The following is an 18,536-nucleotide window of genomic DNA, read 5'->3' on the forward strand; positions in this document are numbered from 1 at the left end:
ACAGGAAGTGACCTCATCTTCTTCTGGGTGGCCAGGATGGTGATGCTTGGCACAGAACTGACTGGGCAGCTGCCCTTCAAACAGGTAGCTAACATCCTGTCCCTTCAAACAGGTAGATAACATCCTGTCCCTTCAAACAGGTAGATAACATCCTGTCCCTTCAAACAGGTAGCTAACATCCTGTCCCTTCAAACAGGTAGCTAACATCCTGTCCCTTCAAACAGGTAGCTAACATCCTGTCCCTTCAAACAGGTAGCTAACATCCTGTCCCTTCAAACAGGTAGCTAACATCCTGTCCCTTCAAACAGGTAGCTAACATCCTGTCCCTTCAAACAGGTAGATAACACCCTGTCCCTTCAAACAGGTAGATAACACCCTGTCCCTTCAAACAGGTAGATAACACCCTGTCCCTTCAAACAGGTAGATAACACCCTGTCCCTTCAAACAGGTAGATAACACCCTGTCCCTTCAAACAGGTAGATAACACCCTGTCCCTTCAAACAGGTAGATAACACCCTGTCCCTTCAAACAGGTAGATAACACCCTGTCCCTTCAAACAGGTAGATAACACCCTGTCCCTTCAAACAGGTAGATAACACCCTGTCCCTTCAAACAGGTAGATAACACCCTGTCCCTTCAAACAGGTAGATAACACCCTGTCCCTTCAAACAGGTAGATAACACCCTGTCCCTTCAAACAGGTAGATAACACCCTGTCCCTTCAAACAGGTAGATAACACCCTGTCCCTTCAAACAGGTAGATAACACCCTGTCCCTTCAAACAGGTAGATAACACCCTGTCCCTTCAAACAGGTAGATAACACCCTGTCCCTTCAAACAGGTAGATAACATCCTGTCCCTTCAAACAGGTAGATAACACCATGTCCCTTCAAACAGGTAGCTAACATCCTGTCCCTTCAAACAGGTAGATAACACCCTGTCCCTTCAAACAGGTAGATAACATCCTGTCCCTTCAAACAGGTAGCTAACATCCTGTCCCTTCAAACAGGTAGCTAACATCCTGTCCCTTCAAACAGGTAGATAACACCCTGTCCCTTCAAACAGGTAGCTAACATCCTGTCCCTTCCAACAGGTCGATAACACCCTGTCCCTTCAAACAGGTAGATAACACCCTGTCCCTTCAAACAGGTAGCTAACATCCTGTCCCTTCAAACAGGTAGATAACACCCTGTCCCTTCAAACAGGTAGCTAACATCCTGTCCCTTCAAACAGGTAGATAACACCCTGTCCCTTCAAACAGGTAGATAACACCCTGTCCCTTCAAACAGGTAGATAACATCCTGTCCCTTCAAACAGGTAGATAACACCCTGTCCCTTCAAACAGGTAGCTAACATCCTGTCCCTTCAAACAGGTAGATAACACCCTGTCCCTTCAAACAGGTAGATAACATCCTGTCCCTTCAAACAGGTAGCTAACATCCTGTCCCTTCAAACAGGTAGCTAACATCCTGTCCCTTCAAACAGGTAGATAACACCCTGTCCCTTCAAACAGGTAGCTAACATCCTGTCCCTTCAAACAGGTAGATAACACCCTGTCCCTTCAAACAGGTAGCTAACATCCTGTCCCTTCAAACAGGTAGCTAACATCCTGTCCCTTCAAACAGGTAGATAACACCCTGTCCCTTCAAACAGGTAGCTAACATCCTGTCCCTTCAAACAGGTAGCTAACATCCTGTCCCTTCAAACAGGTAGCTAACACCCTGTCCCTTCAAACAGGTAGATAACACCCTGTCCCTTCAAACAGGTAGATAACACCCTGTCCCTTCAAACAGGTAGATAACACCCTGTCCCTTCAAACAGGTAGCTAACACCCTGTCCCTTCAAACAGGTAGCTAACATCCTGTCCCTTCAAACAGGTAGCTAACATCCTGTCCCTTCAAACAGGTAGATAACACCCTGTCCCTTCAAACAGGTAGATAACACCCTGTCCCTTCAAACAGGTAGATAACACCCTGTCCCTTCAAACAGGTAGATAACACCCTGTCCCTTCAAACAGGTAGCTAACATCCTGTCCCTTCAAACAGGTAGCTAACATCCTGTCCCTTCAAACAGGTAGATAACACCCTGTCCCTTCAAACAGGTAGCTAACATCCTGTCCCTTCAAACAGGTAGCTAACATCCTGTCCCTTCAAACAGGTAGCTAACACCCTGTCCCTTCAAACAGGTAGATAACACCCTGTCCCTTCAAACAGGTAGATAACACCCTGTCCCTTCAAACAGGTAGCTAACACCCTGTCCCTTCAAACAGGTAGCTAACACCCTGTCCCTTCAAACAGGTAGCTAACATCCTGTCCCTTCAAACAGGTAGCTAACATCCTGTCCCTTCAAACAGGTAGATAACACCCTGTCCCTTCAAACAGGTAGATAACATCCTGTCCCTTCAAACAGGTAGATAACACCCTGTCCCTTCAAACAGGTAGATAACACCCTGTCCCTTCAAACAGGTAGCTAACATCCTGTCCCTTCAAACAGGTAGCTAACATCCTGTCCCTTCAAACAGGTAGATAACATCCTGTCCCTTCAAACAGGTAGATAACATCCTGTCCCTTCAAACAGGTAGATAACACCCTGTCCCTTCAAACAGGTAGATAACACCCTGTCCCTTCAAACAGGTAGATAACACCCTGTCCCTTCAAACAGGTAGATAACACCCTGTCCCTTCAAACAGGTAGATAACACCCTGTCCCTTCAAACAGGTAGATAACACCCTGTCCCTTCAAACAGGTAGATAACACCCTGTCCCTTCAAACAGGTAGCTAACATCCTGTCCCTTCAAACAGGTAGATAACATCCTGTCCCTTCAAACAGGTAGATAACACCCTGTCCCTTCAAACAGGTAGCTAACATCCTGTCCCTTCAAACAGGTAGCTAACATCCTGTCCCTTCAAACAGGTAGATAACACCCTGTCCCTTCAAACAGGTAGATAACACCCTGTCCCTTCAAACAGGTAGCTAACATCCTGTCCCTTCAAACAGGTAGATAACATCCTGTCCCTTCAAACAGGTAGATAACATCCTGTCCCTTCAAACAGGTAGATAACACCCTGTCCCTTCAAACAGGTAGATAACACCCTGTCCCTTCAAACAGGTAGATAACACCCTGTCCCTTCAAACAGGTAGATAACATCCTGTCCCTTCAAACAGGTAGATAACACCCTGTCCCTTCAAACAGGTAGATAACACCCTGTCCCTTCAAACAGGTAGATAACACCCTGTCCCTTCAAACAGGTAGATAACACCCTGTCCCTTCAAACAGGTAGATAACACCCTGTCCCTTCAAACAGGTAGATAACACCCTGTCGAACTGCATAAACGACAACGGGGTCTGATATTAGCGACAACGGGGTCTGATATTAACGACAACGGGGTCTGATATTAGCGACAACGGGGTCTGATATTAGCGACAACGGGGTCTGATATTAACGACAACGGGGTCTGATATTAACGACAACGGGGTCTGATATTAACGACCACGGGGCCTGATATTAACAGTGTCTGATAAAGTATAAATTACAGCCTTTATTCTTACTCTCTCTGTCTCCCTCCCCATCTCTCTATTTCTCTCTCCCTCCCTCTTTTGTTCTCTCTCTCTCTCTTTCCCAGGTGCTCCTCCACTCTCTGGTGAGGGATAAGCATGGCAGGAAGATGAGCAAATCTCTGGGCAATGTCATCGACCCTTTAGATGTTATCTCTGGCATCTCTCTGGAGGTACACACACACAGTCAGGCCTGTCCAGCCTGTCTGGCCGGGAGACAGAGGACTTGTTAGGAGTAACATGGTCAGGCCTGTCCAGCCTGTCTGGCCGGGAGACAGAGGACTTGTTAGGAGTAACACGGTCAGGCCTGTCCAGCCTGTCTGGCCGGGAGACAGAGGACTTGTTAGGAGTAACACGGTCAGGCCTGTCCAGCCTGTCTGGCCGGGAGACAGAGGACTTGTTAGGAGTAACACGGTCAGGCCTGTCCAGCCTGTCTGGCCGGGAGACAGAGGACTTGTTAGGAGTAACATGGTCAGGCCTGTCCAGCCTGTCTGGCCGGGAGACAGAGGACTTGTTAGGAGTAACACGGTCAGGCCTGTCCAGCCTGTCTGGCCGGGAGACAGAGGACTTGTTAGGAGTAACATGGTCAGGCCTGTCCAGCCTGTCTGGCCGGGAGACAGAGGACTTGTTAGGAGTAACATGGTCAGGCCTGTCCAGCCTGTCTGGCCGGGAGACAGAGGACTTGTTAGGAGTAACACGGTCAGGCCTGTCCAGCCTGTCTGGCCGGGAGACAGAGGACTTGTTAGGAGTAACATGGTCAGGCCTGTCCAGCCTGTCTGGCCGGGAGACAGAGGACTTGTTAGGAGTAACATGGTCAGGCCTGTCCAGCCTGTCTGGCCGGGAGACAGAGGACTTGTTAGGAGTAACATGGTCAGGCCTGTCCAGCCTGTCTGGCCGGGAGACAGAGGACTTGTTAGGAGTAACGACATCTATTAGAACGCTAAATAATGGTGGTGCTGGAAGGACATTACTCCCACAGAATTGATAATCTTGTTCTGGGCTGTAAAAACAACAGAGAGAGAGAGAAGGGTGAGCAGAGAAGGGTGAGCAGAGAAGAGGATGTCTTGCTGCAGTGGAAATATGCTCTTGGCAATCTGCCCTGTAGTGGAGCTCTCCCATTCTAATATTTTACCTAGCATGATTAAAAAGTCATGACATATTACAACAGCTCACTGTCCTCTTTCTCTCCTACTATTTATGTCTTCTCTCTCCTATCTCTCGCTCTCTCCCACTATGTATGTCTTCTCTCTCCTATCTCTCTCTCTCTCCCACTATGTATGTCTTCTCTCTCCTATCTCTCTCTCTCTCCCACTATGTATGTCTTCTCTCTCCTATCTCTCGCTCTCTCCCACTATGTATGTCTTCTCTCTCCTATCTCTCTCTCTCTCCCACTATGTATGTCTGCTCTCTCCCACTATGTATGTCTTCTCTCTCCTATCTCTCTCTCTCTCCCACTATGTATGTCTTCTCTCTCCTATCTCTCGCTCTCTCCCACTATGTATGTCTGCTCTCTCCCACTATGTATGTCTTCTCTCTCCTATCTCTCGCTCTCTCCCACTATGTATGTCTTCTCTCTCCTATCTCTCTCTCTCTCCCACTATGTATGTCTTCTCTCTCCTATCTCTCTCTCTCTCCCACTATGTATGTCTTCTCTCTCCTATCTCTCGCTCTCTCCCACTATGTATGTCTTCTCTCTCCTATCTCTCTCTCTCTCCCACTATGTATGTCTTCTCTCTCCTATCTCTCGCTCTCTCCCACTATGTATGTCTTCTCTCTCCTATCTCTCGCTCTCTCCCACTATGTATGTCTTCTCTCTCCTATCTCTCTCTCTCTCCCACTATGTATGTCTTCTCTCTCCTATCTCTCTCTCTCTCCCACTATGTATGTCTTCTCTCTCCTATCTCTCGCTCTCTCCCACTATGTATGTCTTCTCTCTCCTATCTCTCGCTCTCTCCCACTATGTATGTCTTCTCTCTCCTATCTCTCTCTCTCTCCCACTATGTATGTCTTCTCTCTCCTATCTCTCGCTCTCTCCCACTATGTATGTCTTCTCTCTCCTATCTCTCTCTCTCTCCCACTATGTATGTCTTCTCTCTCCTATCTCTCTCTCTCTCCCACTATGTATGTCTTCTCTCTCCTATCTCTCTCTCTCTCCCACTATGTATGTCTTCTCTCTCCTATCTCTCTCTCTCTCCCACTATGTATGTCTTCTCTCTCCTATCTCTCGCTCTCTCCCACTATGTATGTCTTCTCTCTCCTATCTCTCGCTCTCTCCCACTATGTATGTCTTCTCTCTCCTATCTCTCTCTCTCTCCCACTATGTATGTCTTCTCTCTCCTATCTCTCTCTCTCTCCCACTATGTATGTCTTCTCTCTCCTATCTCTCTCTCTCTCCCACTATGTATGTCTTCTCTCTCCTATCTCTCTCTCTCTCCCACTATGTATGTCTTCTCTCTCCTATCTCTCTCTCTCTCCCACTATTTGTCTTCTCTCTCCTATCTCTCTCTCTTTCTCTCTCAAATTTAATTTAAGGGGCTTTATTGGCATGGGAAACATGTTTACATTCCCAAAGCAAGTCGAGTAAATAATAAACAAAAGTGAAGTAAACAAAATATGAACAGTAAACTTTACACTTCAAAAGAATAGACATTTCAAATGTCATATTATGTCTTTATACAGTGTTGTAACGATGTGCAAATAGTTATTAAAGTACAAAAGGGAAAATAAATCAACATAAATATGGGTTGTATTTACAATGGTGTTTGTTCTTCACTGGTTGACCTTTTCTTGTGGCAACAGGTCACATATCTTGCTGCTGTGATGACACACTGTGGTATTTCACCCAGTAGATACGGGAGTTTATCAAAATTGGATTTGTTTTTGAATTCTTTGTGGGTCTGTGTTATCTGAGGGAAATATGTGTCTCTAATATGGTCATACATTTGGCAGGAGGTTAGGAAGTGCAGCTCAGTTTCCACCTCATTTTGTGGGCAGTGTGCACATAGCCTGTCTTCTCTTGAGAGCCAGGTCTGCCTACGGCGGCCTTTCTCAATAGCAAGGCTATGCTCACTGAGTCTGTACATAGTCAAAGCTTTCCTTACGTTTGGGTCAGTCACAGTGGTTAGGTATTCTGCCACTGTGTACTCTCTGTTTAGGGACAAATAGCATTCTAGTTTGCTCTGTTTTTTGTTAATTCTTTCCAAAGTGTCAAGTAATTATCTTTTTGTTTTCTCATGATTTGGTTGGGTCTAATTGTGTTGCTGTCCTGGGGCTCTGTGGGGTCTGTTTGTGTTTGTGAACAGAGCCCCAGGACCAGCTTGCTTAGGGGACTCTTCTCCAGGTTCATCTCTCTGTAGGTGATGGCTTTGTTATGGAAGGTTTGGGAATCACTTCCTTTTAGGTGGTTGTAGAATTTAACGGCTCTTTTCCTGGTTTTCATAATTAGCAGGTATCATCCTAATTCTGATCTGCATGCATTATTTGGTGTTTTACGTTGTACACAGAGGATATTTTGGCAGATTTCTGCATGCAGAGTCTCAATTTTGGTGTTTGTCCCATTTTGTGAATTCTTGGTTGGTGAGCGGAGCCCAGACCTCACAACCAAAAAGGGCAATGGGTTCTATAACTGATTCAGGTATTTTTATCCAGATCCTAATTGGTATGTCAAATGTTATGATCCTTTTGATGGCAAAGAAGGCCCTTCTTGCCTTGTCTCTCAGCTCGTTCACAGCTTTGTGGAAGTTACCTGTGGTGCTGATGTTTAGGCCGAGGTATGTATAGTTATTTGTGCTGTAGGGCAACGGTGTCTAGATGGAATTTGTATTTGTGGTCATGGCAACTGGACCTTTTTTGAAACAGCATTGTTTTTGTCTCACTGAGATTTACTGTCAGGGCCCAGGTCTGACAGATTCTGTGCAGAAGATCTAGGTGCTGCTGTAGGCCCTCCTTGGTTGGTGACAGAAGCACCAGATCATCATCAAACTGTAGACATTTGATAGATTCTAGTAGGGTGAGGCCGGGTGCTGCAGACTGTTCTAGTGCCCTCGCCAATTCGTTGATATATATGTTGAAGAGGGTGTGGATTAAGCTGCATCCCTGTCTCACCCTACAGCCCTGTGGAAAGAAATGTGTGTGTGTTTTTTGCCAGTTTAAACCACACATTTGTTCTCTCTCTCTCTCTCCTCCCCCTCAGAGGCTCCAAGAGAAAGTGAAGGAGGGCAACCTTGACCCTCGTGAGAGCATGGTTGCCATGGAAGCGCAGGTCAGTCAGTTGCCCACCGCCGTCCCTCGACTCCCTCCTCTCAGTCATTTGTGGTAGTTCCGTCTGAGTGGGCATGTTCATTTACTTCATCTGTGCTCTCTCCCTGACTGTGTCCCAAATGGCACCCTATTCCACATGACCAAAGACCTAAAGTAGTGTGCTGAATATGGACTAGGGTGCCATTTTGGGATACAGCCCCTGACTCCTGTCTCTCTGTCCCCTGTGGCGTCCAGAGGAAAGACTTCCCTAAGGGGATCCCAGAGTGTGGTACTGACGCGCTCCGCTTCGCTCTCTGCTCTCACAAGGCCCAGGGTGAGTGACTGCTCTTACAAGGCCCAGGGTGAGTGACTCTGTTCTCACAAGGCCCAGGGTGAGTGACTCTGCTCTTACAAGGCCCAGGGTGAGTGACTCTGCTCTTACAAGGCCCAGGGTGAGTGACTCTGCTCTTACAAGGCCCAGGGTGAGTGACTCTGCTCTTACAAGGCCCAGGGTGAGTGACTCTGCTCTTACAAGGCCCAGGGTGAGTGACTCTGTTCTCACAAGGCCCAGGGTGAGTCACTGTTCTTACAAGGCCCAGGGTGAGTGACTCTGCTCTTACAAGGCCCAGGGTGAGTGACTCTGCTCTTACAAGGCCCAGGGTGAGTGACTCTGCTCTTACAAGGCCCAGGGTGAGTGACTCTGCTCTTACAAGGCCCAGGGTGAGTGACTCTGTTCTCACAAGGCCCAGGGTGAGTGACTGCTCTTACAAGGCCCAGGGTGAGTGACTGTTCTTACAAGGCCCAGGGTGAGTGACTGTTCTTACAAGGCCCAGGGTGAGTGACTCTGCTCTTACAAGGCCCAGGGTGAGTGACTCTTTTCTTACAAGGCCCAGGGTGAGTGACTCTTTTCTTACAAGGCCCAGGGTGAGTGACTCTTTTCTTACAAGGCCCAGGGTGAGTGACTCTGTTCTTACAAGGCCCAGGGTGAGTGACTCTGTTCTTACAAGGCCCAGGGTGAGTGACTCTGTTCTCACAAGGCCCAGGGTGAGTGACTCTGTTCTCACAAGGCCCAGGGTGAGTGACTCTGCTCTTACAAGGCCCAGGGTGAGTGACTCTGCTCTTACAAGGCCCAGGGTGAGTGACTCTGTTCTTACAAGGCCCAGGGTGAGTGACTCTGTTCTCACAAGGCCCAGGGTGAGTGACTCTGTTCTCACAAGGCCCAGGGTGAGTGACTCTGCTCTTACAAGGCCCAGGGTGAGTGACTCTGCTCTTACAAGGCCCAGCGTGAGTGACTCTGCTCTTACAAGGCCCAGGGTGAGTGACTCTGCTCTTACAAGGCCCAGGGTGAGTGACTCTGTTCTCACAAGGCCCAGGGTGAGTCACTGTTCTTACAAGGCCCAGGGTGAGTGACTCTGCTCTTACAAGGCCCAGGGTGAGTGACTCTGCTCTTACAAGGCCCAGGGTGAGTGACTGTTCTTACAAGGCCCAGGGTGAGTGACTGTTCTCACAAGGCCCAGGGTGAGTGACTCTGTTCTTACAAGGCCCAGGATGAGTGACTGCTCTTACAAGGCCCAGGATGAGTGACTGCTCTTACAAGGCCCAGGGTGAGTGACTCTGTTCTTACAAGGCCCAGGGTGAGTGACTCTGTTCTTACAAGGCCCAGGGTGAGTGACTCTGTTCTTACAAGGCCAAGGGTGAGTGACTCTGTTCTTACAAGGCCCAGGGTGAGTGACTCTGTTCTTACAAGGCCCAGGGTGAGTGACTCTGTTCTTACAAGGCCCAGGGTGAGTGACTCTGTTCTCACAAGGCCCAGGGTGAGTGACTCTGTTCTTACAAGGCCCAGGGTGAGTGACTGTTCTCACAAGGCCCAGGGTGAGTGACTGTTCTCACAAGGCCCAGGGTGAGTGACTCTGTTCTCACAAGGCCCAGGGTGAGTGACTCTGTTCTCACAAGGCCCAGGGTGAGTGACTCTGTTCTCACAAGGCCCAGGGTGAGTGACTCTGTTCTCACAAGGCCCAGGGTGAGTGACTCTGTTCTCACAAGGCCCAGGGTGAGTGACTCTGTTCTCACAAGGCCCAGGGTGAGTGACTGTTCTCACAAGGCCCAGGGTGAGTGACTGTTCTCACAAGGCCCAGGGTGAGTGACTCGATTCTTACAAGGCCCAGGGTGAGTGACTCTGTTCTCACAAGGCCCAGGGTGAGTGACTCTGCTCTTACAAGGCCCAGGGTGAGTGACTGTTCTCACAAGGCCCAGGGTGAGTGACTGTTCTTACAAGGCCCAGGGTGAGTGACTCTGCTCTCACAAGGCCCAGGGTGAGTGACTCTGCTCTCACAAGGCCCAGGGTGAGTGACTCTGCTCTTACAAGGCCCAGGGTGAGTGACTCTGTTCTTACAAGGCCCAGGGTGAGTGACTCTGTTCTTACAAGGCCCAGGGTGAGTGACTCTGTTCTCACAAGGCCCAGGGTGAGTGACTCCCTGAGTCTCCCTCACTTCAGGTGTTTTATCTGATGAAAGAGGTCTATTTATCAAACTCCAGGTCTCTTTGTAGTTTTTCCTCTTGAGAATAGCCCAGGTAGTCTTCCAAAGTTCTGACACAAAAAAACTGTTTGTTTCCATAGCTACAATATCACTGTCTCTGTCTGTCTGTCTGTCTGTCTGTCTGTCTGTCTGTCTGTCTGTCTGTCTGTCTGTCTGTCTGTCTGTCTGTCTGTCTGTCTGTCTGTCTGTCTGTCTGTCTGTCTGTCTGTCTGTCTGTCTGTCTGTCTGTCTGTCTGTCTGTCTGTCTGTCTGTCTGTCTGTCTGTCTGTCTGTCTGTCTGTCTGTCTGTCTGTCTGTCTGTCTGTCTGTCTCATGCTCTGTCTGTCTGTCTGTCTCATGCTCTGTCTGTCTGTCTGTCTGTCTGTCTGTCTGTCTGTCTCATGCTCTGTCTGTCTGTCTGTCTCATGCTCTGTCTGTCTGTCTGTCTCATGCTCTGTCTGTCTGTCTGTCTGTCTGTCTGTCTGTCTGTCTCTCTCTCTGTCCGTCCATCAGGTGAGGACATCAGTCTGTCCGTGTCCCAGGTGCTGAGCTGTAGACACTTCTGTAACAAGATGTGGCAGACAGTGAGATTCATGCTGGGTGTACTGGAGGACAGAGGGGCTGAACTGGGAACACTGGAACAGGTAATGGATTCATACTGTAGTGGAACACCAACAGACATGACAATATTATATCCATGTCACATTTTCACTTCGTCCTGCGTTAACGTCACTGGGAGACTAAAGGGAAAATGTGGGAAGTTAGGATTCTCCCCATAATAATCACTGATCACTGATTTTCCAGTCATTTAAATACCTTAATTCCTGTTTGTTATAAACTAGGTTTCCATCCAGTAGTTGAGGGGCATAAAGATGGCGGCCAATGTGCACTTAACACAAATTCCTGGTTTTGCTAGTTCTCTCCGTATAGTACATTTCTCTCCGTTATATTTTTTTCGTAAGGTCATTAGCAGAGTATACATGATCCCTGTTTTTAGCTTCCAGACGCCGGAAATGAGAAGAAAAAAAAAACCTGTAGATTGTGCTGATTTTATTGGCACATTGAACCATGTCGCATGCCGTAGTTTAAACAGTCAGCGGGTAGTGCTTTAAACAATTACGTCATATCTTAATTCTGCCATTTTTATGCACTTTCGCCATTGGCCGACGGATTTTCATGCGTATATTCTAAAATCCGCATAAAATCAGTGTGCTTATTTTCCCAGCAGAAATGTGTTTCCATAAAATGGACTTGTTGCAGATAACAGGCTGTGATGACGTAGAGCACATACAAATACCTTAGATTCCCATGTAACGAATAAAAAATACAAGTTAAATGGCTTTCCATCTCGTTTATAACTCTTCTGATCATTCTGTCCCAAAACAAATGACCCACTCTGGTCTTGGCACGCGCTCTCTAGCCAACAGCTCACAGATACAGGCTCCCTACATAATGACATTATTATGGACAAAAGAGAAGGATTACTTTTATTGTCGAAAGGCAGGCAAGCATCGACTCATCACGTCATCGTAAGTTATTTCATCTGTAGCCTAGTAAACTGCATGTTTTCCCGAGTCGTAGTGGGAGGACCACACACACACCATATCATCGTGTGACTACAGGTTTACTTTGATGTGATGGTTATGATATCAATATTTACACATAAAAGGAATTTCTACCGCCATTTCTTCCATTGTTCATTTTATAGATGCAAAAAGATCCCACGTTGTTTAGTGTATTTCGTTTTGTTTTGTTGGAAAGTTTGTTCTGTTTCCATTAGGCCTGTTGTGACATTTTTACTGGCATAAAAAGGTGGGATGGAAACCTGGTTATAGCTGGAAATATATATTGTAAATATGACTCTCTCTCGGTCTCTTCCTCTCTTTCTGTCCAGACCTCTCCTCTGAACAGTATGGACCAGTGGGTTTGTTCTAGACTCTATAGCACTGTGCTCCAGTGTGAGCAGGGCTTTGAGAGATATGAACTCCACTCTGTTACTGCTGCCCTGCACTCCTTCTGGCTGCACAGCCTCTGTGACATCTACCTGGTGAGGAGAATCTGTCATGGACTGTAGTTTAGTAACGGACATCAACGACTGGAGAGAAACGCTCTGTCTTCTCTCTGTTGTCTTCCCCCGATCTCTACAACTCTTTCTATTTAACTTCCTCTCTCTCTCTCTCTCTCTCTCTCTCTCTCTCTCTCTGTGTGGTGTAGGAGTGCATCAAGCCAGTGCTGAGCCAGGACTCTGGCGCCGGGGCGTTGGGTCAGATCGACACAGTGCACACTGGGAGAGGTAGCCAGAGAGAGAAGCAGGTGGTCAGGGCTGTTCTCTACCACTGTGTGTGTGTGTCTCTGGCCCTCCTCTCTCCCTTCATGCCCTTCCTCACTGAGGAGCTGTGGCAGAGGCTCTACCTTCTCAGGGGAGAGGGTGGTGGTAGGTCCGTGGCTAGCTTGTGTCTACAGCCATACCCACAGTCTTCACAACTGGTAAGAGAGTAGTAGGGGGGAAAGGGGGGTCCTAAGTCAGTTGCACAACTGAAATGTGTAGTAAAATCAGCAAAAAAAGAAACGTCCTCTCACTGTCAACTGCGTGTATTTTCAGCGAACTAAACATGTGCAAATATTTGTATGAACACAACAAGATTCAACAACTGAGACATAAACTGAACAAATTCCACAGACATGTGACGAACAGAAATGGAATAATGTGTCCCTGAACAAAGGGGGGGGGGTCTAAATCAAAGTAACAGTCAGTATCTGGTGTGGCCACCAGCTGCATTAAGTACTGCAGTGCATCTCCTCCTCATGGACTGCACCAGATTTGACAGTTCTTGCTGTGAGATGTTACCTTACTCTTCCACCAAGGCACCTGCAAGTTCCCGGACATTTCTGGGGGGGAATGGCCCAAGCTCTCACCCTCCGATCCAACAGGTCCCAGACGTGCTCAATGGGATTGAGATCCGGGCTCTTCGTTGGCCATGGCAGAACACTGACATTCCTGTCTTGCAGGAAATCATGCACAGAACGAGCAGTATGGCTGGTGGCATTGTCATGCTGGAGGGTCATGTCAGGATGAGCCTGCAGGAAGTGTACCACATGAGGGAGGAGGATGTCTTCCCTGTAACGCACAGCGTTGAGATTGCCTGCAATGACAACAAGCTCAGTCCGATGATGCTGTGACACACCGCCCCAGACCATGACGGACCATCCACCTCCAAATCGATCCCGCTCCAGAGTACAGGCCTCGTTGTAACGCTCATTCCTTCGACGATAAACACAAATCCGACCATCACCCCTGGTGAGACAAAACCGCGACTCGTCAGTGAAGAGCACGTTTTGCCAGTCCTGTCTGGTCCAGCGACGGTGGGGTTGTGCCCATAGGCGACGTTGTTGCCGGTGATGTCTGGTGAGGACCTGCCTTACAACAGGCCTACAAGCCCTCAGTCCAGCCTCTCTCAGCCTTTTGCGGACAGTCTGAGCACTGATGGAGGGATTGTGCATTCCTGGTGTAACTTGGGCAGTTGTTGTTGCCATCCTGTACCTGTCCCACAGGTGTGATGTTCGGATGTACCGATCCTGTGCAAGTGTTACATGTGGTCTGCCACTGCGAGGACAATCAGCTGTACATCCTGTCTCCCTGTAGCGCTGTCTTAGGCGTGTCACAGTACGGCCATTGCAATTTATTGCCCTGACCACATCTGCAGTCCTCATGCCTCCTTGCAGCATGCCTAAGGCACGTTCACACAGATGAGCAGGGACCCTGGGCATCTTTCTTCTGGTGTTTTTCAGAGTCAGTAGAAAGGCCTCTTTAGTGTCCTACGTTTTCATAACTGTGACCTTAATTGCCTACCGTCTGTAAGCTGTTAGTGTCTTAACGACCGTTCCACAGGTGCATGTTCATTAATTGTTTATGGTTCATTGAACAAGCATGGGAAACAGTGTTTAAACCCTTTACAATGAAGATCTGTGAAGTTATTTGGATTTTTACGAATTATCTTTGAAAGACAGGGTCCTGAAAAAGGGACGTTTCTTTTTTTGCTGAGTTTATGTAGATATTAATACACACACACTCACTCTATACCCATTTATGTCCATACTGGTGTGGGGTTTATAGCATTTGTATAGCTATAAAACTACTGACTAGAAAGCTATAGACTTAATGAAATCCTGTTGGCTATAGAGTTGTGAGGATCATTCAACTTATGAGGCTTGGACACTTAGAAAAAAAGATTCTATCTAGAACCTAAAATGGTTCTTCGGCTGTCCCCATAGGAGAACCTTTGAAGAACCATTTTTGATTCCAGGTAGAACCCTCTGTGGAAAGGGTTTCTACCTGGAACAAAAAAGGGTTCTACCTGGAACAAAAAAGGGTTCTACCTGGAACAAAAAAGGGTTATCTTATGGGGACAGCTGGAGAACCCTTTTTTCTAAGAGTATACTATGGTAATGTCATTAGTGCTGAGAAACTAGTCACTTCTGTGGTTTTGGTTTCTCTTCTTCCTTGGTTTGTTTTACCTCTATCTCTCTCTCCCATCTATCTCTCTCCCTCTTGATATTTCTGCTCAACTTCCTGCCAGGCACACTGGCACTTCCCACAGGAGGAAGCAGACTTCACTCTGGTCCAGGAAGTGGTGAGAGTAGCCAGGTCCCTCAGGGCCCAGTGTGGCATGACCAAGGAGAAGCCTGACAGTAAGTCATTGTCACATCAATGTCACAACTTAACTCAACTGGATAGATAGATAAATGTTATGTCTGTTGGCCTGGTATTGGATAAGTTGTTGTCGCAAACACTTTACTTCATGGATCTCACAGATTTAGTAGTCGACCACACAGAGATTTGACAGATGAACTATAACGGAGCTTTAATGTGACCATTGCATGTTCTACAAGCTGAGTTGTATACTGGACAGAACCAGATCGAAATCTGATCTATGATATGTAGCATCCCTCTGGAAAAACTCATTCTGTCTTGTGAACATTATGATCGTCATGTAAACAGTGTTCTCCGTCTGAGCATTACAGTAGACTGTGTGTGTTAGTTCTAGATGAACCAGTGTATTCACCCTGGCAAGCCATTTGATTTAAACTGTACGTCATAACAGTGGTCATAATATTCTCATCAACATGACAAAGCTTTCTACAAATAAGGATAATGTTTCCTATCTGTTCTAGTTTAGGCTGGACAAAAAACCTGATTGAAATATGTTAAAGATATGGACCGTCTTTCTGACAGACTATTTAATGGCTTGATTCTCTTTAGAATGTATATGAATAATCTCATCATAATTATTATTATTAATCATAATCATGTATACTAATAAATGGCATTTCCTCTGTGTTCCAGTGTGGGCCGTGTGTTCGCCCAGCCAAGCCCAGATCCTGCTCCACTTTGGCCCTGCTGTACGGACCCTGGGCCGAATCACCAAGCTCCACCTCCACTGTCCTCAGGGGGCCGGCTCCCTGTCCTTCCCGTCGGCCCCCCCTCCCCCTAAAGGCAGTGCTGTGGGTGTGGTCGACCACTCCTGTCAGTTACACCTTAATGTTCAGGTAATCATCTGGTTCAGTGTAATCTCACAGATTTCTAGAAATGGTCAATTCTAATATGGTACTGAGTTGTTTGCCTTCTTCCAGGGCGGTGTGAATGTGAGCAAACTTAGTCTCCAGCTCTCCCAACGTAGAGAGAAGCTCCTCTCCAAACTGGAACAGTCCCTCTCTCGAACCCGTGTGCCAAACTACTTAGAGAAGGTTCCAGAGCGAGTGAGGGTAGAGACAGAGAACAAGGTAAGATATAAATACTGAAAAGTGGGTGCATGAAATGTGGCAAGGGTGTGTGTGTTTGTGAGATAAACGGGCCGATGACAGAATGCCTCACACACTCACTTGCCACCGTCTCCTGTGACCAACAGAATGAGCTATATGACATGTTGGGAGATCTCCCTGGACGATGAGACTTTTAACTCTCATAGTTAGCTCGTGTTATTGATCCTTGTCTTTGTAGTCATTGCTGATGCTTGAGATGATAAAGTACTACTGTACTTGACTCTAGTGACGGACCTCTCAATATTAAATAGATTTACCATTTTAATTCAGGCATGGAAATCACGAGTTCGGTAGCTGAGCATGACATTTAGATAGTCCAGTATTTGCATACCGTAGAAAAAAAAACATGTGCATGATCTCACAATAACAACCTTTGTATTTGTCACGTGAGCAAACTTGCTTTCATCCTGTGATCTAATGTGGTGATGTAAACTGGAGCAAAATGGCCGACATACCAGCATGTCTACAGTTTACATCCAAAATGGCATCCTATTACCTCATAAGGCTCTGGTCAAAAGTAGTGCACTATATAGGATATAGGGTGCCATTTGGGACGTAAACCATTGATGATGTTCTTGAAAGAGCCGTTGCTTTGTGTTTCTGTTCAATTATCCGCCTTCATTCCTTCCCCCACAATGGAATGTATCCGTTTAGATCTCAGCCTTGGAGCAGGAGCTGAGGAACATTGAGGAGCAGCTGTCAGCACTACAGGGACCTCCGAAACACAACTCTGGTCAAAAGTAGTGTACTATGTAGGGTTTTTCACTAGTTCCCCACAGTCAAAGTTATATTTAAAAAATGCACATTTTTGTTTTCATTAATTTTTTTACGATAGCCAATTTATTTTAAGTTGGGGTTAGGCATAAGGTTAGCAGTGTGGTTAGGTTTAAAATCAGATTTTAAGAAGAGAAATGACCACTGTGAGGAATAGGACCCTGGTCTAAAGTAGTGCACAACGTAGGGAATAGGGTGCCATTTGAAACACAGTCAGTAACAGTGAGAGATGACCTCCCTCTACATGGACAACTTGACTGTCTGCAGTGTCTGTCTGCAGTGTCTGTCTGCAGGGCTTCAACTCTGGATCGGACATTGATTATATCAATCATGGACTACCAGGTTTTCTGCCATTGAACACCAAGAACTGCAGGCCCTGGAATAACTAGTGGTGGCCCTAACCCTAACTACAGTGGTGACCCTACCCCTAACTACAGTGGTGACCCTACCCCTAACTACAGTGGTGGCCCTACCCCTAACTACAGTGGTGACCCTACCCCTAACTACAGTGGTGACCCTACCCCTAACTACAGTGGTGACCCTACCCCTAACTACAGTGGTGGCCCTACCCCTAACTACAGTGGTGACCCTACCCCTAACTACAGTGGTGGCCCTTGCTTGGAGTCAAGCCATATAGGTATGAATGTAAAATAATACATTATTCAAATAATACCACTTGTCTGTCATCATAAAACGGCATACTCTATCCCAGGGTTCCCCAGCCGAATTTGGCCCGCTGGTGATTTTATTTGGCCCCCCAAGTTCTGAGCAAAAGTGTTTTCATTTTTTTTTTTTTATAAAAAAATTACATAAAAGGCTATAAAACACCAGAAAATCAGCTCCAAGTTATTTTAATTTTGGAAATGTGTTCCAAAGTATTCCCACATATAATAGAGAGATGCATGTTATTATATAAAAATATAAGCAAAGTTTGACATGATTGTTTTAGTCAAATATTACACCGAACAAAAAAATGTATGCAACATGTAAAGTGTTGGTCCCGTGTTTCATGAGCTGAAATAAAATATCCCCGAAATTTTCCATATGTATAAAAAGCATATTTCTCTCAAATTTTGTGCACAAATTGGTGAACTTACTAAATGAAATGAGAGGTTGACTGTGTGATATTAGGTTGCTTCTTGTGTAAATATTTTCTGTCTGGATTTTAATGATTTGTATTAGTGAGCATTTCTTTTTTGCCAAGATAATCCATCTGACAAGTGTGGCATATCAAGAAGCTGATTAAACAGCATGATCATTATACAGGTGCACCTTGTGCTGGGGACAATAAAAAGCCATTCTAAAATGTGCAGTTTTGTCACAACAATGCCACAGATGTCTCACATTTTGAAGGATCGTACAATTGGCATGCTGATTGCAGGAATGTCCACCAGAGCTGTTGCCAGAGAATTTAATGTTCCTTTCTCTACCATAAGCCCCATCCAACATCGTTTTAAAGAATTTTGGCAGTACGTCCAACCGGCCTCAGAACCGCAGACCACGTGTAACCACACCAGCCCAGGACCTCCACATCCGGCTTCTTCACCTGCAGGATCGTCTGAGACCAGCCACCCGGACAGCTGATGAAGCTATGGGTTTGCGCAACTGAAGAATTTCTGCACAAACTGTCAG

General features: G+C 46.6%; 1 protein-coding gene across 1 annotated transcript in view; it reads left to right on the forward strand.

Moving 5' to 3' along the window:
• Positions 1-17,945, forward strand: part of vars2 (valyl-tRNA synthetase 2, mitochondrial) — a 46,213-nt gene extending 28,268 nt beyond the window's left edge. The window contains exons 20-30 of the mRNA XM_082970243.1: positions 1-84; positions 3,624-3,728; positions 7,748-7,816; positions 8,050-8,128; positions 10,824-10,954; positions 12,205-12,357; positions 12,525-12,797; positions 14,888-14,999; positions 15,655-15,857; positions 15,942-16,091; positions 16,785-17,945. The exon at positions 1-84 is cut by the window's left edge and continues 42 nt beyond it. Coding sequence (XP_082826369.1) covers positions 1-84; positions 3,624-3,728; positions 7,748-7,816; positions 8,050-8,128; positions 10,824-10,954; positions 12,205-12,357; positions 12,525-12,797; positions 14,888-14,999; positions 15,655-15,857; positions 15,942-16,091; positions 16,785-16,874 — 1,449 coding nt within the window. The 3' untranslated portion in view covers positions 16,875-17,945. The remainder of the gene's footprint in view (positions 85-3,623; positions 3,729-7,747; positions 7,817-8,049; positions 8,129-10,823; positions 10,955-12,204; positions 12,358-12,524; positions 12,798-14,887; positions 15,000-15,654; positions 15,858-15,941; positions 16,092-16,784) is intronic.
• The last annotated feature ends 591 nt before the right edge of the window (positions 17,946-18,536 follow it).

This window comes from Salmo salar, chromosome 27, assembly GCF_965601325.2.
Source record: "Salmo salar chromosome 27, fSalSal1, whole genome shotgun sequence".
NCBI lineage: Eukaryota > Metazoa > Chordata > Actinopteri > Salmoniformes > Salmonidae > Salmo > Salmo salar.